At 41.8% G+C, this 25,629-nt stretch overlaps 1 protein-coding gene across 1 annotated transcript in view; it reads left to right on the top strand.

The window, feature by feature from the left end:
- Window positions 1-25,629, top strand: part of PAPPA2 (pappalysin 2) — a 289,437-nt gene that overhangs the window by 185,886 nt on the left and 77,922 nt on the right. Inside the window, exons 14-16 of the mRNA XM_020879747.2 lie at window positions 15,268-15,439; window positions 19,266-19,443; window positions 20,819-21,032. Of these exons, the coding sequence (XP_020735406.2) occupies window positions 15,268-15,439; window positions 19,266-19,443; window positions 20,819-21,032 (564 nt within the window). The remainder of the gene's footprint in view (window positions 1-15,267; window positions 15,440-19,265; window positions 19,444-20,818; window positions 21,033-25,629) is intronic.

Genomic DNA, 25,629 nt, shown 5'->3' with positions numbered 1-25,629 from the left:
TAACCCCCTGTCACCGCAACTAGAGAAAAGACCAAATGTGAAGCAGTCAAAGCCCAGCACAGCCAAAGATAAATAAAGCCAATAAATCTTAAAAAACAAAAACAAAAACAAAAAAACTTTGAACTTTTGGGAAAGTTCAGGAAATGAATTATCTGGAGTGGAGCAATTTTATGGGCAGAATCCAGAGGATTTGGGGTCACTAGAAAAAGAGATTTTGACCTAGCTACTATGGGGTCCTTGTTATTTTTGTTCAATCAACTCAGTAGTGTCCAACTCTTTGCGATCCCATGGACTGCGGCACAGGCTTCCCTGACCTTCACCATCTCCCAGAGCTTGCTCAAATTCATATCCATCAAGTCAGTGATGCCATCCAAGCATCCCATCCTCTGTTGTCCCCTTCTCCTCCTGCCTTCAATCTTTCCCAGCATCAGGGTCTTTTCTAACGAATAAGTTCTTTGCATCAGGTGGCCGAAGTATTAGAGCTTCAGGTTCAGCATGGGGTCCTAGCCCAGACAAAAAGAATCTCAGTCCCCAGAGGAGAGAAAATCAGAGAAAAAATATTCCCTTCTCTTGGAGATTAGAAGTACAGGTAAGCCAGAAAGAAGAACTACAATTTAAAGCCAGGTTTATGTGTGTATTCATTTTCTGTTGCCATGCAGCAATACTGCCACGTACTAAGCAGTATTAGACCAACACACATTTACACTCTCACAGTTTCTGAGACTCAAGATTGTAGGCCAGATTTGCACAGCAACATGGATGACCTAGGGATTTTCATACTGAGTGAAGTTGGTCGGACAGAGAAAGAGAAATACTGTATGACATCCCTTATATGTGGAATTGAAAAAGAAATGATACAAGTGAACTTAATTACAAAACAGAAAGAGATTCACAGACTTAGAGAATGAATTTATAGTTGTTGAAGGGAAGGGAGGGTTAGGGAGCTTGGAACAGACGTGTACACACTGCTATATTTAAAATGGATAACCAGCAAGGACCTACTATATAGCACATGGAACTCTACTCCATGTTATGTGGCAGACTGGCTGGGAGAGAAGTTTGGGGGAGAATGGATACATGTATATGTATGACCGAGTCCCTTCCCTGTTCATCTGAAACTTACAACATTGTTAATTAGCTGTACCCAAATATAAAATAAGAAGTTTAAAATAATAATAATTTAAAAAAGATTCTAGGCCAGGCTCAACTGGATCCTCTCTAAGGCTGTCATGAGGTGTCAGCCAGGTCGGGTCATTTGAAAGCTCCTGTAGGGAAAGTCAGTGTCTAAGCTCACACAGCTGTTGGCATTTGGTCCCAGAAGGCTGCCAGACTGAGGGCTCCATTTCCTGCTGGTTGTTGCACAGATCCTGTCCTTAGTGCCTTGCCCTATATCCCTCTCCACTGGGCAGCTCACGCCTGGCAGCTCATTTCTTTAAAACCAGCAAAGAGAGAGTTTCTCAGCAAGAGTACCTTTCAATCTTAGGTTGTGTATAATAATCAGACGGGACAATGTCACCTTTGCCATATTCAATTGTTTAGAAGTAAGTCATTGGTCCCACCTGCACTCAGGTTGAGGGAATTACTCAAGACTGTGGATTCCAACAAGCTGGAATCATGTGCGCCAAAATGTGTTAGCCTGGACTAGCTGGCTGTGTTCTTAGACCTTGGAGTTACAAGGACCTCATTCCTGACAGAGTCACACATGGTATTGATGTAGTTTTAACTTACAGGACAGCTTAGCTCACAAGGACATGTGACGAATTTACATGCGTAAATAAATCAGAAGGAAGAACAATGATTCTAAAGGATGGTCTTTCTTTTTAGGAATTCCTCAGTTCTTGGTAGGTGGATTATCTAGGTAGGCTTTTACCAGAGAATGTCTGCTTTATGCTCCATTATCTAGATACTTCACATCTATTTTATGATTGATCCATTTTCACGTTTTATTCCCAAGTTTATTTTCCCTTTTGTCTAAGCCTGAGCCACCTTCTCAATAGCTCAGCTGGAACTGTTAATAGTATTCATTAAAGTGAAAAATAATCAGTAATATCAATTGGGTTTCCTAGAAAGTCATAAAATTATTAAAAATCTAAAAAAATGGGATTATTATTAAAATAACCTGCATTCTGACTTCTCATAATATAGGACAATTGAGAGTTAATTGTTTTTAGCAATTTTGGTCTAGTAAAATGTAGTTATATATGTGTAAATGTGTGTGTGTGTATTTTACTATACACAAGGCAGTCTTTTGGAAAAGTTCACTGAATTATATAGCTAAATTCTGGAGTGACTTAGCTTTTTAAGTGATAGTGCCTTTCAAAAGGGTATTACTTTTTAAGTAAAAAAAATAAATATTTTTGTAAAGAGCAGTGTCATCCTCAGATTTCCCCCTCTTTCTTTCCTCTTTTTCTTATCTGCATAAATCTTCATTTTCCTATTTGCTTAAAGCAAACTAAACACGAACACATAAAGTTTAAGTCAAGAGAAAATAATGAACGCGTATTGTGCTCTTGTATGATTCTATATTCAAGGCAACAACTTTTAAGCAGATTTTATCTTCTGCATTAAAAACATTTCCTATTAGTCTGTTCTTGTGGAAATCATTTGGAGTTCAGCCCCAACTTCTGTGTACTTGACATAAAAATGCCTTAACATATTTACCATACTTTGTTAATCATGCTTGTGTAAAGAAAATAATCAGATAATTAAAAAGTGAGTCATCAAAGAATAGTGTATAGCTGGCTTGGTTTCAAATGCCTCAGGATGCAGAGAGACTTGCCAATTAGTATGCATGTATACTAGTGTAGTCAGCAGCAGTCCTTCCAATGAATATTCAGGGTTGATCTCCTTTAGAATTGACTGGTTTGAACTCCTCGCAGTCCAAGGGACTCTCAAGAGTCTTCTCCAGCACCACAATTAAAAAACACCAATTCTTCAGCACTCAGCCTTCTTTATAGTCCAACTCTCTGTCTGTACATGGCTACTGAAAAAATTATAACTTTGACTATACGGGCCTTTGTTGGCAAAGTGCTGTCTCTGCTTTTTAATACATTGTCTAGATTTATCAAAGCTTTTCTTCCAAGGATCAAGGATCTTTTAATTTCATGACTGCAGTCATGGTCCACAGTGATTTTGGAGCCCAGGAAAATAAAATCTGTCTTTGCTTCCACTTTTTTCCCTTCTATTTGCCATAAAATGATGGGACTGAATGCCTTGACCTTAGTTTTAAATGGTGAGTTTCAAGCCACCTTTTCACTTTCCTCTTCAAGGTGCCTTTAAGGTCCTCTTCACTTTCTGCCTTTATACCTGAGGTTGTTCATATTTCTCCCAGCAATCTTGATTCCAGCTTGTGATTCATCCAGCCTGACATTTTGCATGATTTACTCTTCATATAAGTTAAATAAGCAAGTGACAATATACAGTCTTGTTGTACTCCTTTCCCAATTTTGAACCAATCAGTTGTTCCATGTCTGGTTCTAATTATTGCTTCTTGACCTGCATATAGGTTTCTCAGGAAACACATAAGGTAGTCTGGTGCAAAGAGCCAATTCATTGGAAAAGATTCTGCTGCTGGGAAAGATTGAAGACAAAAGGAGAAGAGGGCAGCAGAGGATGAGAGAGTTAGATAGCATCACCCGCTCAATGGACATGAATTTGAGAAAACTCCGGGGGCTAGTGGAAGACAGAGGAGCCTGGCATGCTGTAGTCCCTGGGGTTGCAAAGCATTGAATATGACTTAGTGACTGAACAGCAACAACAAATACTAGTTCAGTCACATTTGTTGTCTCTGTGGAGCTTCTGTTCTTCAGATCCTGTCTCCTGAAGCAGAGACTGCAACAATAAATAATCAAAAGAGAAAAACCAACAATCAGCTACCACCAAATCAGTTACAATATTCTACTTGTGATTTGTGCACCTTGGTAACATGCAGGATTAAAGCTGCCTCAGGCTGTCTCCCTCAACTGCCTCACATCTTCAGATCCCTTTCCATGACATCCCCGTATGTGACACAGAAGATGTCGTTAGCCTTAGAAAGCAAATCTTGAAAGGGTGGATCTGCTGACATAGAAGATAGGGCCTTCATCAGTAAGTCAAGTATAGAAGATTTCTGGGTCACCCTCCATTGTCCCTGGAGAATTATCTGTAGACATGGGATTTTGATTGGAATGGGGGGAGGTTGGAGGGATGTGGTAGAAAGGAAAGCACCTTTTCTGTAGAATTCACTTGACTTGAATAATCCCCAGATAATTTCTGGGAGGAAGTGGCTGTGTTTTCCCATTTGGAAGATGTTGGGACTCAGGTGTGAAAAGGTGTCTTCTTGACTGCACCGTAGATTGCAGGTGGAGCTAAGGCTACATTATAAGGGTCCTGAGCCCTCAAAACCCTAAGGGTTCTGAGTCTAGGGACATGCAGCCAGAGCACTGCTCAGCACCTTACATTCCACCCTTACTATAACCAGTTTGTGATCTTAGTCTTGGTAATAAGATCATTCCATCTCTATTGTCGGTCATTCTGCTTCATGCTTCATTATTCCCTGGAACCCTCATTGCTGCCACTTTACCAGTTCCTATTGTACTTCAATTATTTGAAGCTCAAATTTAAAATGCGGACCCTTTCCCTTCCTTCTCTGCCTGGACTGGGCTCCTATACCTTGCTAGGCTTTTTCTTCCCCTACTCAGTCCTACATAAACCATTCCAATTACTTTCCTTCTGATAGCCTCACAAAGTAAAGAACTGCTTCCTTTTTTTGTGCTAGGGGCTGCAGGTTAAAGCATCAATTTATCCTTTGGCTCTTCATCTTTTCTATTTAGCAGAGAGTTTCCTTTCAATGTTCCAGGATGATGGGAAGTGTCATCTCTTGCTGCTGGGAAAGGCACTATAGAAAATGAAATATGTATTGTATTTCTATTCATTTGATTATCTTCTTCCCCAAAGCAGCTTAGCAAATTAACATTGAATCTATTTTCTCTTCTTAAGCAAGAAAAATATTATAACTGCTCGGTTGTTCCCTAGATTTCTTGCTCAACTTCCTCTTCCCAGAATGATTTGTCCGTAAAATAAGAGGGAAGCAGGAGACTCCACTGGCGAAGATTCTGGTTCTCCTGGCTGATGACAGAAGGCCTGGTGAACCACAGATCTGCTTTGGGAGCTGTAGAGTCTTTTCAACTGTTTTCTGCCATGGGGTTATAGAGGGAAAATGGAAAGGTCATAAACATAGTCTCATTTAGGGGTTTATTGGAGCATGGCTAGACTATTCTAGAAAAAGCCTTTATTAAAATATTATGCTGTCTGAGATGGTTCCTAGTAGGATACATTCTTAGAGCCAGTTGGGTGGCAGCTTTCAGGTTTTGAGTTTCAGTACTAGGGAGAGACACAGACGGCTTAAGAAGACCTGAGGCTGGAGTCTACCGCTAAAGATGGTTTCAAAACGACAACTTCAAGACACTAACTCCCAATGTCTTATCATAGTGTCTAAAACTCCACAGTTAGGAATTATTTTGTTCAAGTCCTAGTAATCTCCAGCAGTCTCTTTAAAACAGTCAATAACCACTTAGTAGAAGTAGAAATGTTTTAAGTCATTATCAGCTATTTATGTCAAAATTATTCCCTTATAGACCTTGCCAGTTGAAAATCAGACCAGAGCCCTGCTGAAATGCAACCTTCTGTAGGCATCTGGAAGTTTGGGGGAGTATGAGAAGCAGGAAAAGTGGTGCCAAAATGAGAAATGAGTTTAAAATATCACCTGCTTCCCAATTTTGCTCAGGGCTGGACCTATGCTAATGGTCTGTATTATTGGCAGCTGATGGAGAAAGCACAGAAAATAAAACAAACCAATATTTCTAGGGTTCTGTTGTTTTGCCAGCCTGCCAAACAGGCTGTTGATAGATATGACCCTGCATTCTGGTTGGAATGACTCTCAGGCCATGTCTGGTTCTATGTAGCCATAACCGCAAGAGCAGCAGAAGCCCGGTGATTTGAATGGCAGCAAGCCTGTTGTCCAGACCCCTGCCTCTCACATCTGGCCACATCATCTAGTCTCACCACACAATTTTAGGAAGTCTCTTTGCTCCTTTGGGCCTTCCTATCTCCATAAGCAAATGAGCCATTGATGTTGCAAGGCTTGGGAATGCTAAGAGCAGCAGGACAGAAGGGAGTAATATTCCAAATCTGATGTCAACCCAGGACTGATAAATTCCTGAATTACAAGATGATGGGAACAATGTGAGGCTTCTGTTGGGGAGTCAAGAAACTTTATAGGCAAAAGAAACCAAGGGGAAGAGCCCTGGGCTGACACATGTTTTATGTTCTACTTCTATATATGAATTTGAGACTCATTCAAGGTTCTAGCTTGTGACTCCTTAAGACCTCGGTCAACACAAAGCTTGTATATTACAGCATGCAGAAGCCATGCTACCCTTTCTTCGTGCCTTTTAGGTACTGTTCTAGGATTACCATATGTGAACGCTCATGTGCATTAAACTTTATTCAGAGTACTATGTTGTTCCCTCACTTACCTCCACCTGTTTCACAGTTCCTCAGCATTGACTTATGAATATGTCTGGGGAAGTGTCATTCCTGAATTAATAGTTTAATTGAGGCCCAAAGATACTTTCATTATTTATTTTTTAACTGGAGGAATGCCCCAGGATAAATAGTGGTGGTTCAGTGGGAGTCAGCAATTCGGTCATTTGGGGGTTTTGTTGATCACTCTTCATTAGGAAACGTACCACGTGGAGATCACTCCTGCCTTTGCAAGTGGGAAAAAAATGTTTATATGTATTTATTATATATATAGGTATGTATTATATATATTATGTTTGTTGTTATTACTGTTGTTGTTTCTGATGAGTGATTATGCTTCCCTGGTGCTGTTTTAGGGTGCGCATTCTTTGCTGCTTAGCCAGAAATTGTTTTGACTCTTTCTTTGGTGTTTTACATATTTTATAACTACATTAAAATGGTCAGTTCTGAAACTTGGTGAGACGGCTTTGGAAAGGCAGTACATGTTGGCTGTGTGATGGAAATCTGTTTTACTTTAGAAGAAAGTGAAAATGAAATTCGCTCAGTCATGTCCCCCATGAACTCTGACCCCCATGAACTATAGCCCGCCAGATTCCTCTGTCCATGGAGTTCTCCAGGCCAGATGACTGGAGTGGGTAGCCTTTCCCTTCTTCAGAGAATTTTCCCAACCCAGGGATCACAACAAGGTCTCCCACATTGCAGGTGGATTCTTTACTGTCTGAGCCACCAGAGAAGAAGAGGGGGCCTTTGGATGGGACTTCTAGCGTTACAGCCAGGCATGGCAAAAGTTGTGCCCAGAACTAGAAATGAACAAAGCAAATTACCCAGTGCTGGGGCTACTGGAGTCCAATCTTGAATTTATGAATAGGTCACATCCTAGGAAGACATGGATGTCTCCTAACAGAGGTCTTTTCAGGCACCAACTTTGGGGCAGAGACTTCAATTGAAGGGCAGAGAAAACCTCTGCTTTCCCAGGGTACAGGAAGGAAGAAGAAGTCTACTTAGTCCAATATTAATTTCTTTGTCACGTGATGGAAGCATCAGAATTATTACTGAGACTCCCCTGTTTCTGTCAGATGATATTCTTTAGAGTAGAAAAATTTGAATCAATTTTCTCTTCTTGGTCCATATGTTCTTTCAGTAAAACCCTCAAAGTACTGGCTTTGTTCTGTTCAAGAAGGCCAATGGAAATGTACTTGACATTTAGTCTGGTTCTTGTCCTACAGAGCAAAGATGGAACCATGAGGACTCCATCTCTTCTGGTCCATTCTACATTCTGTACATTCTTCTTCCATCTGCTGCCAAATCCAGAACATACATTTCTTTGTAGCCCATAACCTTTTATTTCAATGAGAATCAGTAAAACAGTGAAGGAATACAGAGACATCTGATCCTCTTTTACTTTTTAACCTTCAAAGAGTTGTTTATACAGAAACCACTGGGATTGCTATTTGGTCAATGGTGACACTTCTTGAATAAATGAATTGCAATATTTTGTTTAACTAAACAACTTAAAGTTTGGGACATTAAGCAAAAAACTTACACTGGGCAAGGAAGATTGTGAGTAACTCTTTTCTTGGTTCTCTACCACATCTTCCCCATTCATGGGTTTTCTGTACTCCCACCCCAATACCACTGTCACCTCATCTAGGATATTAAATACCATGTTAAAGCTGGAAGAGACATTTAAGAGAACACAGTTCAACTTCATCATTTTATAAATTTGTAGACAAAAGGGCAGAGTGATTAAGAGACTTACCCAATGTGACAGAGCTAAGCAGGGACATGCCAAGACCTGAACCCAAGTCATATGGGCCTTGATCTACTACTTTCTCTGTCATATTATGCTATTTCTCAAAAACTGTGGTACAGAAACCAGAATGTTTCTCCTAAACTAACCTGGATTCCAGGTATCAAGTTGAATGCCTGAGAGAGGGTGGGACACTGACTTGAGAAAAGTTCACAAGCTGATGTCATCCTGATTTTGAGTTTGAGCTAAAGCTTAATTTGATGTTTGTTTGTTATTATATTGTAGTCTGAGTATGGTAGGAAGTTCTGAAATATCCCATCATTTCTGTTAGGGTGTTTCCTCATCTTTAAAATGGGAAATTAGGGTTGAATTATCTTTAAGGTCCATGTGGTTCCTCTAAGATCACTTTTAAAGGTCTTCTCCACTCTCCAGCAGTCACATGCAAGAAATGGGGTCTTTGGTACATAATTTCTCATCAGCTCCTACATAGAAGAAATAAGGTTTCACTATTAATTCTGACTGACTCTGGAATAGTGTCACCCCTGAAATTCCTTGTGGAAGCTCAGACCCTCAGGGGAACCTTACGCCAAGGCTGTGAGGAAGCTGCGGACAGGACAGCCAGGACTTTGCCCATTCCTAAGGAACTATCCAGCTTTCCAAGTATGGACCTTGGCTGGAAGTGAGCCAGCTTCCCTCTAGTGGCCTCAGGCAATGGAAAAAAGTTTTAATGTGCCTTATTTGGCATACCCTGGGAGACGGCTCATGGCAGATTTGTTAATGAGTCTGTCTGCTCTTTGCTGAGAATGATGTCTGCTTTCTGGTGTTAGCCATGCTCTTTCCTTACCAACCATTGGAAAGTAGGAGATTTGGGAAATTGCCTCTAAGCCCATCATCAAATATTGATGTTGATGCTTTTCCATGTCAGTTCAGTTCAGTTCAGTTGCTCAGTTGTGTCTGACTCTTTGCAACTCCATGGGCTGCAGCACACCAGTCTTCCCTGTCCATCACCAGCCCCCAGAGCTTGCTCAAACTCATGTCCATCGAGTTGGTGATGCCATCCAGCTATCTCATCCTCTGTAATCCCCTTCTCCTCCTGCTCTCAATCTTTTCCAGCTTCAGAGTCTTTTCCAATGAGTCAGTTCTTTGCATCAGGTGGCCAAAGTATTGAAATTTAAGCTTCAACATCAGTTCTTCCAATGAATATTCAGGACTTTTCATATAGATTCTCTAAATTTGTTAGTCATAATTAGAGACCCACACCTACTGAATTTTCTTTAGTTCTCAGTGGAAAGGAAATGGTGATTTTTGTCTTGGTTTTTAGAGTGTTGCTTTGTGCTGTGTTCTGTCTGGTCTGGAAAGCATTGGAGATAACTTACTGGCATATCTCTTTTGCCTTTCCAAATCCTATTAATTTATTGAGGTCAAATCATATTCAATGATAAAATTTCTCTGGAACAACCATGGATTTATAATCAGTACCACATGATTTAATTATTTTATCTCTTTGGCTATACTGAAAGCTTCTTCAGAATTAGGGAAATGTTTTATACTTTCAATCTGTCTTATGGCTCCCATGTGATAATCTGTGCTGAAAACATTAAAGCATAATGATGCAACAGTGGAACTAGTTTCTCCTTCTGGAATCAGTATTGTTATTTTATAGTCTTGGCCTACGGAATTTGTTGACTTATCTTTCAGGTACACATATCCAAATTTTTAAAGTGCTGAGTTTCACTCCTGATGAGCATCAAGAACTTTGAAATGTAAAATTAAATCACCACTGTGAGGATCCCACCACAAGCCTACAGAATCAAACTCTCCAAGGAGAAAAGCCTGGGTATCTAAATTTCTTAAATGCTGCCTAAGTGAGTCAAAAACACAATGATGGGTGACAAAGTCTGCCTTGTGTCAGATGAGGACCATTCTTTTATTGAACTCTGCCAACAGAGATTTCCCAAGGCATCATCTGGAGGTCCAAACACAAAGGAAACACACACATCATTTTGGTAGGATGGTGCTAGAAGTGTACCTGGATAGTGACGAGCAGATTTTATGCAAGAGGATAGTCCAGGGATAACATACATTTTGCAACAAGATTTCTCTATTGAAATCATTTTTTAAAACCCTCAAATGCAACAACTTTGGGGAGTGAGAACCAGAAGAGAGAGAGAATAGAGGCATATTGGGGAAGTGGAGAGACAGAGAGCAAAGGAAGGATGGGTAAGGGGACCATCTACATAGTGTAACCTCTAAGGGTCTATTGACTTAAAATTCCACCATGAAAAACTCATTCTTCGGTCTGCAAATGTTGTCTCCCATTAAAATGGAAATAGCTGTGAATCATGTCTGACTAGGTGTATCATATCCTTACCTGAGAACACATTGTGATGGGGTGTCAGGAAAGGTCTGGAAAAAATGGGTGAAAGGGTAAGGTTGCCCAAGGAGGAAGCAGGCTTGCTTAACAGGGCATCTTGCAGACAGAGACAGCTGGACAGAGATCATTAATTTGATTTGCTATCACTTAAAAGTAAACTGCTCAAAACTAGGAATGACCATGAAATATATCCATCATTTCCCCCCAACCACCCTGCTAAGGAACTTCTTGGCTCATCCTGGCCAATGATGTTAGCTCCTGAATGGAGAAGAAAACAACAGGAGACCCACCTCATCTCCAGGGAGATAGCCTGGTGGTCTAAGCTGGCCTGGGGAATGAGCGCTCTGCATTCCAGTTTGAGGGCTTTCCTCTGACTCTCTGGGTGGCCTCTAGCCAGATTCCAAACAGCTTTAGTTTCTTTGTATGTCAAACCAAGATAAATACCTAACTTTCCATCTCTCTGGGGCATGGTAAGGCTTTGTTGCTTCCACTTTTATTGACATGTGTCCAAAGACCATAAGAAGAAAGCTTTTGAAAAATTTGAAGGCTAACTATGTTTACTAGCAACATTATCACTATGACATTGGGGCTTAATGTAGTAGTAGCCAGAAACAAGAATGTATCAGGAGCATGGGAAAATGGAGAATATAGTACTTCACTCAGAGAAGCAGTGTATTTGTAGTGGAAGAGAAATGCAAAAGGGGTTTTGGGAATAGGGTGCAAGGCAGAGAAGTCTACAATTGATACCAGATGCCATCAGAAGCTAACAACCTGACAAACACCATCCTCATAAAACAAATTCCTTAAAAAGGAAGCAAATGGAAATATAAGCTAGTGAAAGAATTTGCAGCAGCTGCCCTAAAACCATTTCTCACTTCATAAACAGGTCTGTGTTTGATGCTTTTTCTTTTTTTTATCTTGGTCTTATGTCATGCCACTTTCCTCCTCTTCTAAGATCCCCTGTCCTATTCAAGGATGGACCTTGCACACGGGTAGTCATAGCAACCATAGTCAATGGAACACCAACTTGATGGAAGGAGGCTCATTCGGAGTATTTGTTTTGTGTCTTATCTCAGCACGTATTTGTCCTCAGTGATGACACTGAGGGTGAATTGGATGGAGTCACTGGAAAACAGCACGTGCTATTTCACATTAATTTCTTGGTAGTGAGCTGACATGAACCAGAACTGTTAATGACTCTCTGTTTTCCAGTCCTCTCTGCTTAACACACTGAAGAAATATTACATTTTGTGCATATCAAGGGCATGTAGTATCTATGGAACTTGGAGTTGTTTAGCATCACTAATGAGGGGTTCTCATCTCATTCCATGAAGGATGGTCCGGTTTCAGATTCCTTATGCAGCTAGGCTCAATGAAGACTCAGAGACAAAGCTCTATTTCCTATATTGCAGGCCTTATTAGCAGTGTTGAATTTGAAGAATCCATCTCCCTCAACTCATATATTCCTCCCTTCATCAGGCTCCGTGTAGTGAGTCTGAGGAAATACTACATGATCCCAGAGAATAATCAGGGCTTACAGGAGAAAAATGTTGATTGCATACCACTCAACTCCAATTCCTCCATCCTATGCCTGATAAGCATGGGTAAAAAAAAATGAGAATGTCACTGACATAGTTTAAGTGCCATGGGTACAAGATCAGAGGCAGCAACTTTAGCATATTCAAATCAAATCCATACTTCTTGGACTAGTGCTTTTTAAATCAATTCTCAATTATTTCAGTGCAATTCAATGACATTTTATTTTCCACTTTCTTATACTGTTGCCCAGTTCCTTGATAAAAGTCACTGGCCTCTAACAGAATTCAAGAGCAAATAAAACAAGTGAATGATGACGAGACTCACAGAAGACATTTTGAATAAGATTTACTACCACTGGCAAAAATATCATAAGCAAGAAAGTATAAAAAGTATCATGCTGTTTTCCCTCACTAGACTATGAGTTCTTTAAGGGCATACTTATTTTATCCCCAGTACTGAGACCAATGTGCTAAGTGCTTGGGAAATGTTTATGAATGAATGAAGCAGTAGGGCAAGATGGTTGAATCATTGTTTGATAATGATTTTTTAACTTCATATCCCCATCTATCACTATAAAATTTAACAAATTTACCATTTTGATAGCCATTGACTTACTTTGATGTCTATGACACAAAAATATTTAATTCAGCAAACATTTGTTGCATCCCCCACAGTGAGGTGTATGGTAAATACAAAAGAGGGTAGAAGTCAGTATTTGTCTTCAAGCAGATCATAGTCTAGTTGGGAGATTCAGCAGCATTTAGGAGACACCTGTGTACTCATTGCCTTGTGGATCAAAGGATGGATAAATTAGCTAAAAATCATGGCTATAATACAGATAGAGTAAAAGAAATATTAGAAAAGTTATTTTTTAAATTTCCCTTCAAGATTCAAAGAAGGAAGATATCTGGAGTGGCTTCTTGGAGTCGGAAGGCCTTTTAAAAGGTTCAATAAATTAAGCAAAGGTACAGACATGGGAAAACCAAAACATGTAGGTGACTCATAGAAAACAGGCCATTGAATGTGGGATATGTGCCATTTGCAGTGGAGCAGTAGAGAGACTGAACCTAGGAACAGTAGCTACATAAGGGTACACACCATTATCATCCTTATCTCATGGGGGGAGGACTTGAAAGCCTGGGGAATAAATAACTCAACCATATCACACAGGTAGTAAATGGTGAATCCAGGATTCGAATTCACACAGCCTGGGGGCAGTGCTCTAAATTTTAATCACTTTGGCTCTGCCTTGATAAAAGAGTAACCCTCTTTTGAATCTGTTACATCCTTGATGCTGTCATGGTCTTGACAGGGTCCTCTTGAACCCTGGGGAGTTTAACTGTCTCTCCTATTCCTACATGACTAGCTTTAGAGACCCAGACAGCAGTTCTCTGATGAGGTAATGTCCTGGAAGCATCTAGCACAACATTAGGCATGCGGCAGGGACTTGATTTGTGTGAGTTTTTTCTTCTTTCTGTCATGGGCTCCATTTCTGATTTGTTGTTCAGTCGCTCAGTCGTGTCCGACTCTTTGCGACCCCATGGATTGCAGCATGACCGGTTTCCCTGTCCTCCACTATCTCCTGGAATTTGCTCAAACTCATGTCCGTTGAGTCAGTGATGCCATACAACCATCCAGTCCTCTGTCACCCCCTTCTCCTGCCCTCAATCTTTCCCAGCATCATCTTTTCCAATGAGTCAGTGCTTTGCATCAAGCGGCCAAAGTATTAGAGCTTCAGCTTTAGCATCAGTCTTTCCAATGAGTATTCAGAGTTGATTTCCTTTAGGATTGATTGGTTTGATCTCCTTACTGTCCCAGGGACTCTCAAGACTCTTCTCCAGCACCACAGTTTGAAAGCATCAATTCTTTTTTTTTTTTTTTTTTTAAAACAACAACTGTTTATTAGCCCACAGCTCTGTGGGTAAAAGCATCAATTCTTAGGCACCAGACTTCTTTATGGTCCATCTCTCACATCTGTACGTGACTACTGGAAAAACCATAGCTTTGACTTTATGGACCTTTGTTGGCAAAGTGATGTCTCTGCTTTTTAATGTGCTGTCTAGATTTGTCATAGCTTTTCTGCCAAGCCAGTGTTGATATTCAGTGGTGTATGTATGTGTGCTAAGTAACTTCAGTCATGTCCAACTCTTTGTGATCCTATGGACTGTAGCCTGCCAGGCTCCTCTGTCCATGGGATTCTCCAGGCAAGCATTCTAGAGTGGGTTGTCATGCCCTTCTCCAGGGAGTCTTCCTAACCCAGGGATTGAACCCATGTCTCTTAAAAACTCCTGTATTGGCAGGCAGGTTCTTTACCACTAGTGCCACATGACTGCTATATTCAAAGTGTATAACCATCCGGGTCCTACTGTATAGCATATAGAACTCTGCTCAGTGTTATTTGGCAGCCTGGATGGGAGGGGATTTGGGGAGACCATGTACATGTACATATACATGTACATGTATGGCTGAGTCCCTTCGCTGTTCACCCGAGCTATCACAACGTTGGTTGTTAATCGTTGTTAAACGTTGGTTGTTAATACCCAAAAACAAAATAAAAAGTTTTAAAAAATGCTCCATGCAATCAGTAAATAAATGTTGCCTTTTCTGCCAGCTCAAATACCTGTTCTACAGGGCCCACTGAGACCAACCCATGATGGAAAAACAAAAAGATTTCTTCCTGACACAACCAGGGGCCTCCAGAATTCACTCCTGATCTTTGCCCTGCATCTGTTCTGATTGTTTGGGGCTCAGAAGTACTGGCTGTGATATATTTTGAGGATTACCCTCTGATCTATTCACTTCTATGCCATCCAGAGCTCTGGGGACACTCTCCCCACCTGTCGCATCGTCATTTTCTCCTCCTGGAAGATCCATAGAAAGCTGGTTCAAAATCACTTGGTAGCTGATATTGTTCCTGTTTACTTTATGTTGCTTGGTTCCAGGTCACAAGGAGGAAATGATGAGTTTAATGTAGGTTTTCAAGAAAGTGTTCTCTTTGGTTTAGAGACCCTTCTCAAAGGGTGAGGCAGTCTTTGCTGCCTAGCAAGTCAATGTAAGATATTTCTGTTTCTGTCATCTCCAGCTGTGTCCATCGGCCCTGTGGGGAGCAGGGCAGCTGTGTGCCATTGCTGCTGGATCACGCGGATGTGGTGAACTGTACCTCTAGTGGTCCGGGTCACATGAAGTGCTCTATCACCTGTCAGAGGGGGTTTGCCCTTCAGGCCAGCAATGGGCAGTACCTCAGGCCCATGCAGGTGAGTTGGAAATTTGGGGTCATCAGAACCAAGCCCCTGGGGAGGGACAATATGCATGCGCCTCCTCCTTCCTGGATGGGGGAAAGGCCTGTGTTTTTAAATCGTCTGAAAGGAAAAATGAAGACTCTAACAATCAAAGAGAAACATGGATTTATAGAAATGCAAGGTATATGTAGGAATATATAAGAAGTGTAAGAAATTATGATCCTGACTTTTGGCTTCAAGATGAGAATGTTACAGTTTAGACCTGTCCAAAATTTGCAGGCAAGATAGGATGCAACCAGCTTTTTTGTGGTACATTTTCTGCCTGTTCCCCCAGGTCTGACCCTCTTTATAAAAATACTGGAGGAAAAATTATGATTTTCTTTCTTCTGCTACTGAAGTAGGACTTATATCAAGATTCTAGTTTTGACTGAATTTTTCAAATTTCTATAAGCTACCATGGCACCACTTCCAGGATTTCAAGGCAGTCTGAAGGTAGTAGAATATATTAGTGAAGAGCATGGCTTGGGAGACAGAATTGGAATGAAATTTGACTCCTCTGTTTATTGTGTAATTTTAGGTAAAGACAAGCAAAACATGCCAACCTCTTTAAGGGTGTTTCCACATTTGTAAAATAGTTAGATCAGAGGTATTTTTGTCCTTGGGCTGTTTTGGTGACTGAGTAGAAATAATTCATAAGCTTCTATAAAAATGATAGACACCTAGCTCTCTGCAAAGCTGCCATTATGATGACCATGATGATGTATTGTCAACTAAGAATTTTGTTTTCCCTCTTTCCTTTAGAAAGCTTTCCATATTCTACAGAGGAATTTGAAATTTGAGAACACATGAGCACAATATGATAGAGAGACAGGATGCATTAGGCAAAAGGTAAATGTGCTTGAGAAGAATATGAGGGAGATGAGGTATGATGAAGGACGAGCGGAAGCATGCTTGGTAGTCAGGTATCAATGGCTTGGAAGATTGGAATTGTTTTTCATCTTGTACCAGTTGACTGCTCTGCAGATTGTGGATCCATGGAGGGATTTCACTTGCTTAGACACAGAATTTAAAGATACAATCTTTGGTTTCAGATGGCTTAAAGAGAGTTCTGTGTAGAGAGACCATTTTAACATACCTTGAAGCATCAGTTCCTTGGTCTGTGATGCTCTGGTCAGAAAAGCAGAACTCTTATCACCTACCTGTCCTTAAATCAGCTTACCTCACACTAGAAAAGAGATGGAAAGAAGGAAAGAGAACAAAAACAATGTAGGAACTGAATACATTTGTGTACTAAGTAAAGAAGGAGAGAGAAGAAAAGATGGTGTTTGCAATTCATTAAAATTAGGAGCAAATTCAAAACAGAACAGTCAATACTTATTGGAGCCAGGAGAAAACCCAGACAATATATGCAGAGTTTGAGACACTCTTTAAGTGATCACGGTGATTGGAGCCAGTCTTCCAGGCTGTGAGCATTGTGGTAGGGGCCAAGTTGAGAGAAGGAAGGTGCCAGTCATACGATGGAGTCATCAGGCACAGCTCTCCAGTTGACCACTCCCATCACCCGAGCCTGGCCCCACTAAAGAAATGATATGATCCCAGCTCGTGATCACAAGACAGCAGGGATATCTGCTTTTTGTTGACATAAGAACTGAAACTAACCAGAAAAATGTGTCTGGCTTTGAATTGGGTCCTTCTGGCAGGCAACCTGGAAACACTGGGAAAGAGGGAGGGGCAGCCAGGCAGGAGTGGGTGTCAGGGGTGACAGGTGCTTTCACCAGTCATAATACCTTTGGCTTTGGTGCCACTGTGGTCTCCTGGTGGGATGCTGGCTGAGCCCCAGAATCTCCCCTCTCTCCCTTTGACTTTTGGTAACCCACTATGGTGACACTTTTCACCCAACAAGCCATGAGTGTCCAGGACTCTGAGTGTCTGCCCATCCTGTTCCCCTCACTCTGAAACTTTCTTCTCCTTGCTTCTCCTCTGCTGCTGGGAAGTCTTGCTCATCTTTCAAAGACCAGTTCCTGAGTTACCTACTATGTGAATCTCCCCGCAAACACTCTCCCTCCTGCCCAGGATGGGTAATCCCTTCTCCAGCCCCTGTAGTGCTCTCTTACCCCTGCAAAACAAGCCTGCATATATGATATTAATGTTATTTAGTAGAACAATTTGTATTCTCTTTCTTCTTGGTCCATGTTTTCTACTTTATGATTTGCATTCTTTGTATTATATTCTCACAAATCATCAAAGAAAGTAGTAAGATATAACCAAAATGCATCTCCCACATTTTCCTTTTTAACTTCTTCTCCTCCCTCCTTGTCTCTCTTTCTTCTTCTTTCCATTCTCCCTGCTTCAGATGTTTTCTGATTCACTGCTTCAACCTGTGATGAGCTCTGCTGGTAGCTCCTTAAGGGTCTTGTTTATCCAAACTTAGTAAAGTACCTGACCCTTCTAAGTTCTCAAAAAAAAGTCACCTCATTTGTTTCATGGTGGTGAATTCTAGGGCCCCCTACATAAGCCATCAGTTCAGTTCAGTTCAATCACTCAGTCATGTCCGACTCTTTGTGACCACATGAATCGCAGCATGCCAGGCCTCCCTGTCCATCACCAACTCCCGGATTTTACTCAAACTCATGTCCATCGAGTCGGTGATGCCATCCAACCGTCTCATCCTCTGTTGTCCCCTTCTCCTCCTGCCCCCAATCCCTCCCAGCATCAGGATCTTTTCCAATGAGTCAACTCTTTGCATGAGGTGGCCAAAGTATTGGAGTTTCAACCTGAGCATCAGTCCTTCCAATGAACACCCAGGACTGATCTCCTTTAGGATGGACTGGTTGGATCTCCTTGCAGTCCAAGGGACTCTCAAGAGTCTTCTCCAACACCACAGTTCAAAAGCATCAATTTTTCAGCGCTCAGCTTTCTTCACAGTCCAACTCTGACATCCATACATGACCACTGGAAAAACCATTGCCTTGGCATAAGCCACAGCCCCAAGGAAATGGCTGAAATCTCTTAAACTTAACTACAGAGTTTGGAAGATGCCTCTTGTTCATTAATTCTCAGATGTTCTTAAAGACACCATTGGTGTTCTTAGGCACCATTCTCAGAGAATATAATTATGTTTATTATGTACCATTATCAATCAGCTTATCAGTAAAGGTCCCAGCAGGAAACTGATGAATGCTCAAAGGGGGACAATTCGAGGAACTTCAGTAAAGGGACTGCTGATAAAAGTGGGGGCAGGATATAGTAAATGACAAGGAGATGGTCCAGAATCCCTGGGTGAAAGGGTGATATCCCCTCTAGACCTAAAGAGTTGACTGTAAGGGGAAGTTAGCAGAACCCATGAGAAGAGAGTGCAGCAGGTGTATGAAGAGCTCTGCTGAAGGGGGAGGCCACCCTTACGGCGACCCCTATGGAGGGAGTAGCAAGAATCAGCAGCTCGACCTCCCTTCTCTGCCTCATCAGTATCCTACCAGTGCTGCCCTGAGTGCCACAGCAGACACAAGTCAAAGGCATGAAGTCCACAGGGCCCGGGGTCCCAGGGCACACCGCAGGGCAGAGTAGGATGGAGAGCTGTCTGGAGACGCCCGTGAGGAGAGCCAAGAGTTGGCCTGAAGGAGCGTTTTCATTTAATGACTCCCTTATGTGCACATGCAATAAGCAATGTACCTGGATGTTGTGAAATTGCACATTAGGACCAGGCATAAAGAGGGAGAGAGGCAAAATCATTTTGCCCGTTGTGAATATGTGCACAAATAATCATCAGGACTCTGCCGAAGACTGGGAACTATTTTGATGAGCCTTTTTGTGTGACTCTGATAACAGAAAACTTTGTTTCTAGAAGGAAATCCTGCTCACATGTTCCTCTGGGCACTGGGACTGGGCTGTGAGCTGCCAGCCCCTTGACTGTGGTGTCCCCGATGCATCTCTGGTGAACTACGCGACCTTCTCCTGCTCAGAGGGAACCAACTTTCTGAAACGCTGCTCTATCTCCTGTGTCCCACCAGCCAAGCTTCAAGGTATTGTCTGGCCAAGCAGGAGTTGTACGCAAGTTGTCTTCAGGTTCTCTCTCTTTGGGGAGGGGGGTACTTTGGGGATCTTTTCTTTACTCCAGTGACCTTCCCACCTGACTCTGCTGAAGCACCCTCTTTTGACAAGCAAGAGGCAACACATTCCTTGTCTCAACCACTTGGAAGGATGCCCCTAACTCAAGATCTCACTGATGAAAGAAACTGAGACTTTCCTGTTTTTATTTGGGTTTATGTTCTCTGGAGTCAAGCCAACTAACAGTTTTCTGAGAGTATTAATAATTCAGATACCCTTTATCACGCACATTTTAAAATTTAATATTTACAACCCTTCTGTGAGTTAGGTGCCTTTAGTCCTATTTTAGCAATGAGAGTACAGCTGTATGAGCTGTACTGCTAAGGAGAGATGAGGATGTGGTAGAACTTCTTCTGACCCCACAGCTTTTTGTTGTTGTTGTGTAAGAGAGCGTGGGAATAGGCTATTTCATTTTACTTGTTTTTTAATTTATTTTGGCCACACCCTGAAGCATGTAGGATCTAGTTTCCCAACCGGGAATCAAACCCATGCCCCCTGCCTTGGAAACACAGATTCTTAACCACTGAACTGCCAGGGAGGTCCCTCTGACCCTGCGTCTTGCTCTTCCTCTTGAACTTAGGTGTGCCCAACAGTGATCCAATAGACTTCTTATAAATGCAGATTCCTAGGCTCATGCTGACAGAGTCTGATTTAGTAAACCTGTAGTGGGTTAGTGATACTACATAGATTGAACTCAGAGAAAACACTATGGCATATGGCATATGGTGTTGAAGTACAGAAGTTTGTATCAAACTGCCGAAGTTCAAACCCTGCCTCTGCCCTTACTAGCTTGGACAAATTACTTAAACTCAATTTCCTCATCTGCAAAATAGGGGATAATGATGGTATCTATTTCACAGGGTTGTTTGAGGTTTGAAGTTTACACAAGTGATACATGTAAAATGCTTACAGCAGTGCCTGGCATGTAATGAGCCCTATAAAAGTGTCATCTAGTATTATTATAATCCTTTCCACGATACTGTCACTACTTTATTTTTATTATTTGTAGTGAGGAAGTGAGTTAAGGATTTGGTTGGTAGCCCTTCTTTCATTCAGGTCAAGAACTAGCTTTCTGACCTCTATGCTACACAAGAGAACACAGTAGATGCTCTGTGGGTAGAAAGATATAGGATAAACATTTGACCTGACGTTGCAGAGAAGCTGCTCCATGAAAAGTACTGTGACTTTCCAAGAATGACGGTCTGTTGACAGGTCTTCGTTCCTTCTGGTTGTATTTTATTTTTGGACTCTCTGTTCTGAGCATCCTGTGCCTCTCTTTCTTGGAGTCAGGTCTGAGCCCGTGGCTGACCTGCCTTGAAGACGGGCTCTGGTCTCTCCCTGAAGCCTACTGCAAGTTGGAGTGTGATGCTCCTCCTGTAATCCCGAATGCCAACCTGCTCCAGCCTCGCTGCCTCCAGGGCAACCACGACGTGGGCTCTACCTGCAGATATGAATGCAAACCAGGCTACTACGTGCTGGGAAGCACCAAGAATAAAGTCAAGAAGTAAGTTGGAACGTTCCTGGTCTTTGCAGTGCTCCCTACCCTGCACTTTGCTCCTCTTCTTTCACTTGCAAATCCGAGACCATTGTTTGGAAATAACATTAAGACCTTCTGGGTTGTCCCCTGTTTGTTGCATTTGTTTTTCTATGTAATCCTTCTTCAACTGCACAAGTGTGTTCCCCCCAATCATGACAGGCAGGCTGGCCAGATATGCTTCCTGTAAAGATTTGCTTTCCCATAACAGATTCCAGAGTCTCATCTTGGTGTGTTTGAAAAGAATCTCTACCCAAATTATTATTTTCCTTGAAAGTAAGTGTTAGGAACTTCTTAAGTGGTACACACGTCACCCAAATCCAACTTTGTCCTAAAACATCATCATCAGGCCCATTGGAAGTTTAAAATTGTGGCTGTGGCAGCAATTGCCAGTTGTGGCTGTGGCAGAAATTGCCTAGGATGGTCTCCAACTCAGATTCTCATTAGGTATGTGATGCTGGGAAGTTTCTCTGTCTCAGTTTCTCATCTGTAAAATGAGGATAATGATAATAATAATGTAGGAACTAAGTAAATTAATATGTGTAAAACATGAGTCAGTGAATTAATTTTTTTAATTTTAATTTTATTTTTGGCTGTGCTGGATCTTCAGTGCTGCGCTCAGGCTTTCTCTAGTTGCAGCAAGTGGGGGCTACTCTCTATTGCAGTGACTTCTGTTGCAGAACGTGGGCTCAGTAGTTGAGGCTCATGGAATTTGTTGCTCTGCAACATATGGAACTTTCCTGGACCAGGAATTGAACTCATGTTCCCTTGATTGGCAGGTAGATTCTTAACCACTGGACTACCAGGGAAGTCCAGTAAATCTATTTTTAAAACATAAAACTCAGTACCTATTATCTATTAATATTGTAATTATAGTATTTCTGCTTTATCCTTCCTGGACTTCGTGTGTATACATTCCTAGACCCAGAAATCAAGAGGACCTTTCTTCTAAATGCATGGCAGACCAGAAAGAATAAAAGTTTTGCTGCATAATATAAGAGGAACTGTTTTGAAAACACTTGTGCTGGGGTTCAAATCCCAGTTATCAGCCATTTTATTAGCTGAGTAACCTCAGGCAAGTGACTAAACTCTTTGGGTCTCATTCCTTTGTAAACTAGGAGTAATGCCCGCACCAAAGTGCTCAGTTGAGGATTAAACAAGATAATACATATTCAGCCCCAGTAGCTCAGCAGGCAAAGAATTTGCCTGCAATACAGGAGATGTGGGTTCAGTCCTTGGGTTGGGAAGATCCCATGGAGGAGGAGGCATGGCAACCCACTCCAGTATTCTTACCTGGGAAATCCCATGGACAGAGGAACCTGGCGGGCTACAGTCCATGGAGTTGGATATGACTGGGTTCACAAACAATATAATAATGTACAGCTCAGTGCCTGACTTGTGCTAAATGCTCAATAAATTGTTTCAAAAAAAAAAAAAAGAAACATTTTCTGAACAAACAAAACAAGTGAAAAACTTTCAGAAGAAACTCCTTGTACTCAGTAAATTGTAACTATTATTTTCCTACCAGAGATTATGTCTTATTACTTATCTAGGACTTAGTTCAAAATCTGACCACAGTAGGTATTCTTTTTAAAAGATTTTTTTTTTTTGAACTGACAAAATCCCAGCTGTGGCACTACCAGTGATTCCAGGAGATATCAACTTTGACTGTAAACTAGAATTTTCTAAGGGAGCAGAAGAAAATCAGGAAGCTTACTGTCTGGCTTCCATTTGCCCTTCTCTAGTCTACATCCAGACATCTCAGTATGGGACGGATTGAGTCTAGCTTCGCCCAGAGCCTTTCACTCCTGAGAAAACCCAAGATAATATTTGGAGGGGAGGGAGCCCCTTCCTCATCATCTCAGCACAAGGCAAGAACCAGACTAATTAGAACATGAATAATACTGATGAAAAATTCATAGAAAGCAGCATTCTGGTTCAGTGACTCTAGCAGGTACAGTCTACAGTTTTTGACAACCAAAAACACATTTACATGTTCTGGTCATAGGGTCTAAATCAATTTGCATCAGCATACATTGATGGGCAGGGAAGGCCCAGGTCATCTTCCAGTGAGAATGGCATTACAACCAGCCCCAAAGGCTGTTGTTTTCTTGCTTTTTTTTCTTTTCTTCTCGCCTGCCTTTTCTCACACCTGCAGCCAATTCAGGGGTCTGCAGAACAGTACAATAAAGACTAGAGGGAGAGAGAACAGTCTTGGGACCAGGAGGAATTCAGGGCAGAGGGATTTTCCCTAGCTCCCCAGGCCCATGGCTGAACTTTGCATTGGGGGAAGCAGGGGCGAACAGGGGCCGTTTGCTGGCATGACTTTCTTTTCTGGTTGAGAAACTGGAAGCTTGCATCACAACGTCAGCATGGGTTTGAGCTTAAACATTTACATTTGCAAGCACCATCCTGAGGAGAGATTAAATTATTTACCACGCTGTGTAAACTGATTTCAATCTTAGTTTACACCTGTTTACATACGGCAGTAGATTGGTAATCAGAAGTTTGCAAGTCAGGAGTAAATCACTGTCACTTGCTGCTTGTGTTTACCCAACAAACTATGTCAGCCTTGTCCCTTGCTTGGAGCCCAGCATTGTACAAATGGAGCCCTGAAATTCTTTCTAGGGCATGCAGGCAGGGGGAGAAGAGGTTGAGAGAAGTTGGCAGGGAAATCAGCTCAGACTCAGTGGGCACGCTCTAGTCTTCTGCACCTCTCTGAGAAGTGGAAAAACCCCCTTGATGGTCAAAGTTCGCCTCTTGTTCTTTGCATGACCCTGAACAATGTACTCCGCAGTCATAGCCATGTGTCTCAGACTTTGCATTCTTAATGTGAGGGGCAGTAATGACTTCTACTGAACAGTATTATTTTGATGCCCAAAGTAGGTAATGTCCTGAAAGTGTTTTATAAACTATGAAGTTCAATACATGTGCTAGATATAACTGTTTGTTCATTTCTTTGTGAGAGATGGAAATAACTACCAAAATATCAGCCAAGTACATTGCCTTCCTGCTTCTTCTCAAGTCTGTTGAATATTGTTTCAAGAGAGAAAAAGAGAAGTGCTGCGTCTGACTTTTCTCTTCCATCCAGCTTGTTTAAGTTTTGTCCCATTGCACGTGGAGGTTAGTGTGGAAGGCACAGCTGCAGCTGGCACTTTCTCACGTGCGTGCTGTGTGTCAGCCTCGGGGTTAGGAGCAAAGTCACCTGCAAGAGTAGGACCAAGGCTGGGGCCTCCAGGAGCACACAGCCTCCATGCTCCCTGTTTCATGGGCATCATTTCTTCTTGCAAGAGAGTATAGGAGTGGACACGGACCACAGTAGGCTATTTCGCCTGGCCCTTGGATCCCTTGCCCCTTATTTCTGGGATTTAAAGATGGCACCGTTCACATTGAATCTAGTCCCTGAGGACCGGGAAATGCAGTGGTTTGGCCTGGGTAGTCCTGACCTTGAAGTCCTGGGTAGAGTCAGCATTATCCAAACCATATAGATTCTATAGAAGGGAAAACTGAGAAGGAGGTTAAATGGATGTTTTGGGTGACAACAGTGACAATTCAGTGAAACAAATGCCCATTATATGGTACAATCGTAGGCTGGTACAGGCATATTGTGAAGCATCCTTCTAAACATTAAAGATGTTTAGAAGAATATTACAGACATGGGAAAACATTCACAATATGGTAAATGGATAAAAGCAAGAACATAATTATTATGTGACACAATCCCTATTTTCCACATTAAAGGTATATTTTTAGAATTCTTTTTCAGTAGCTAGAAGTGACGATGACATTAACAGCCATAATCTCTATATAGTAGGTTTATAGGGAATATAGCTTTTATTGTTCTGCTTGTTTATATATGCTAAATTTTCTAGACTTTAGAATGAGATAAATAGTTTAAAAACGAAGTAATGAAGTGAGCTAGAAAGAGATCATAGCCATTTGTGGAGGTGGAGAGTGATAAAAGGAGAACTAACCACATCTTTCTAAACAGGTAAACCAGAGACCAGCAATCCAAGATGGCATTAAGACAGGGACTTGCCACTGGCATCCTGTTCCTAGTCTCTTCTATATTTTTTTAATTGGAGTATAATTGCTTTACTCTGTTGTGTCAGCTTCTGCTGTGCAATAATGTGAGTCAGTTATAAGTACACATATATCGCCTCCTTCTTGAACCTCCCTCCCACCCCTCTCCATTGCACCCCTCTAGGTCATCACAGAACACTGAGCTGAGCTTCCCGCCTATACAGCAGCTTCCCACTAGCTGTCTATTTTACAAATGGGAGTGTATCTACATCAGCACCAGTCTCACAGTTCATCTCACCCTCCCGTCCCCCCTCCATGTCCACACGTCTGTTCTCTACGTCTGCATCTCTATTCCTGCCCTGCAATAGGTTCATTTGTACCATTTTTCTAGTTCCACATATATACTTTAATATACAAGCACTGTCTCTGTTCTTGAAGGCTGTCTCAGACCTCATCTCCTCCAGGCCTAACGCCTCTTTCCTGACTTCCAGCAGATCATCTTGCTCCCAAAGCGCAAAGGTCTGCCCACAGGTGTGCCCGCCAA

This window comes from Odocoileus virginianus, chromosome 11 (genome assembly GCF_023699985.2).
Source record: "Odocoileus virginianus isolate 20LAN1187 ecotype Illinois chromosome 11, Ovbor_1.2, whole genome shotgun sequence".
In the NCBI taxonomy this organism is placed as follows: Eukaryota; Metazoa; Chordata; class Mammalia; order Artiodactyla; family Cervidae; genus Odocoileus; species Odocoileus virginianus.
Note: the sequence above shows the minus strand (reverse complement) of the source record. Positions and strands in the feature narration are given on the sequence as shown.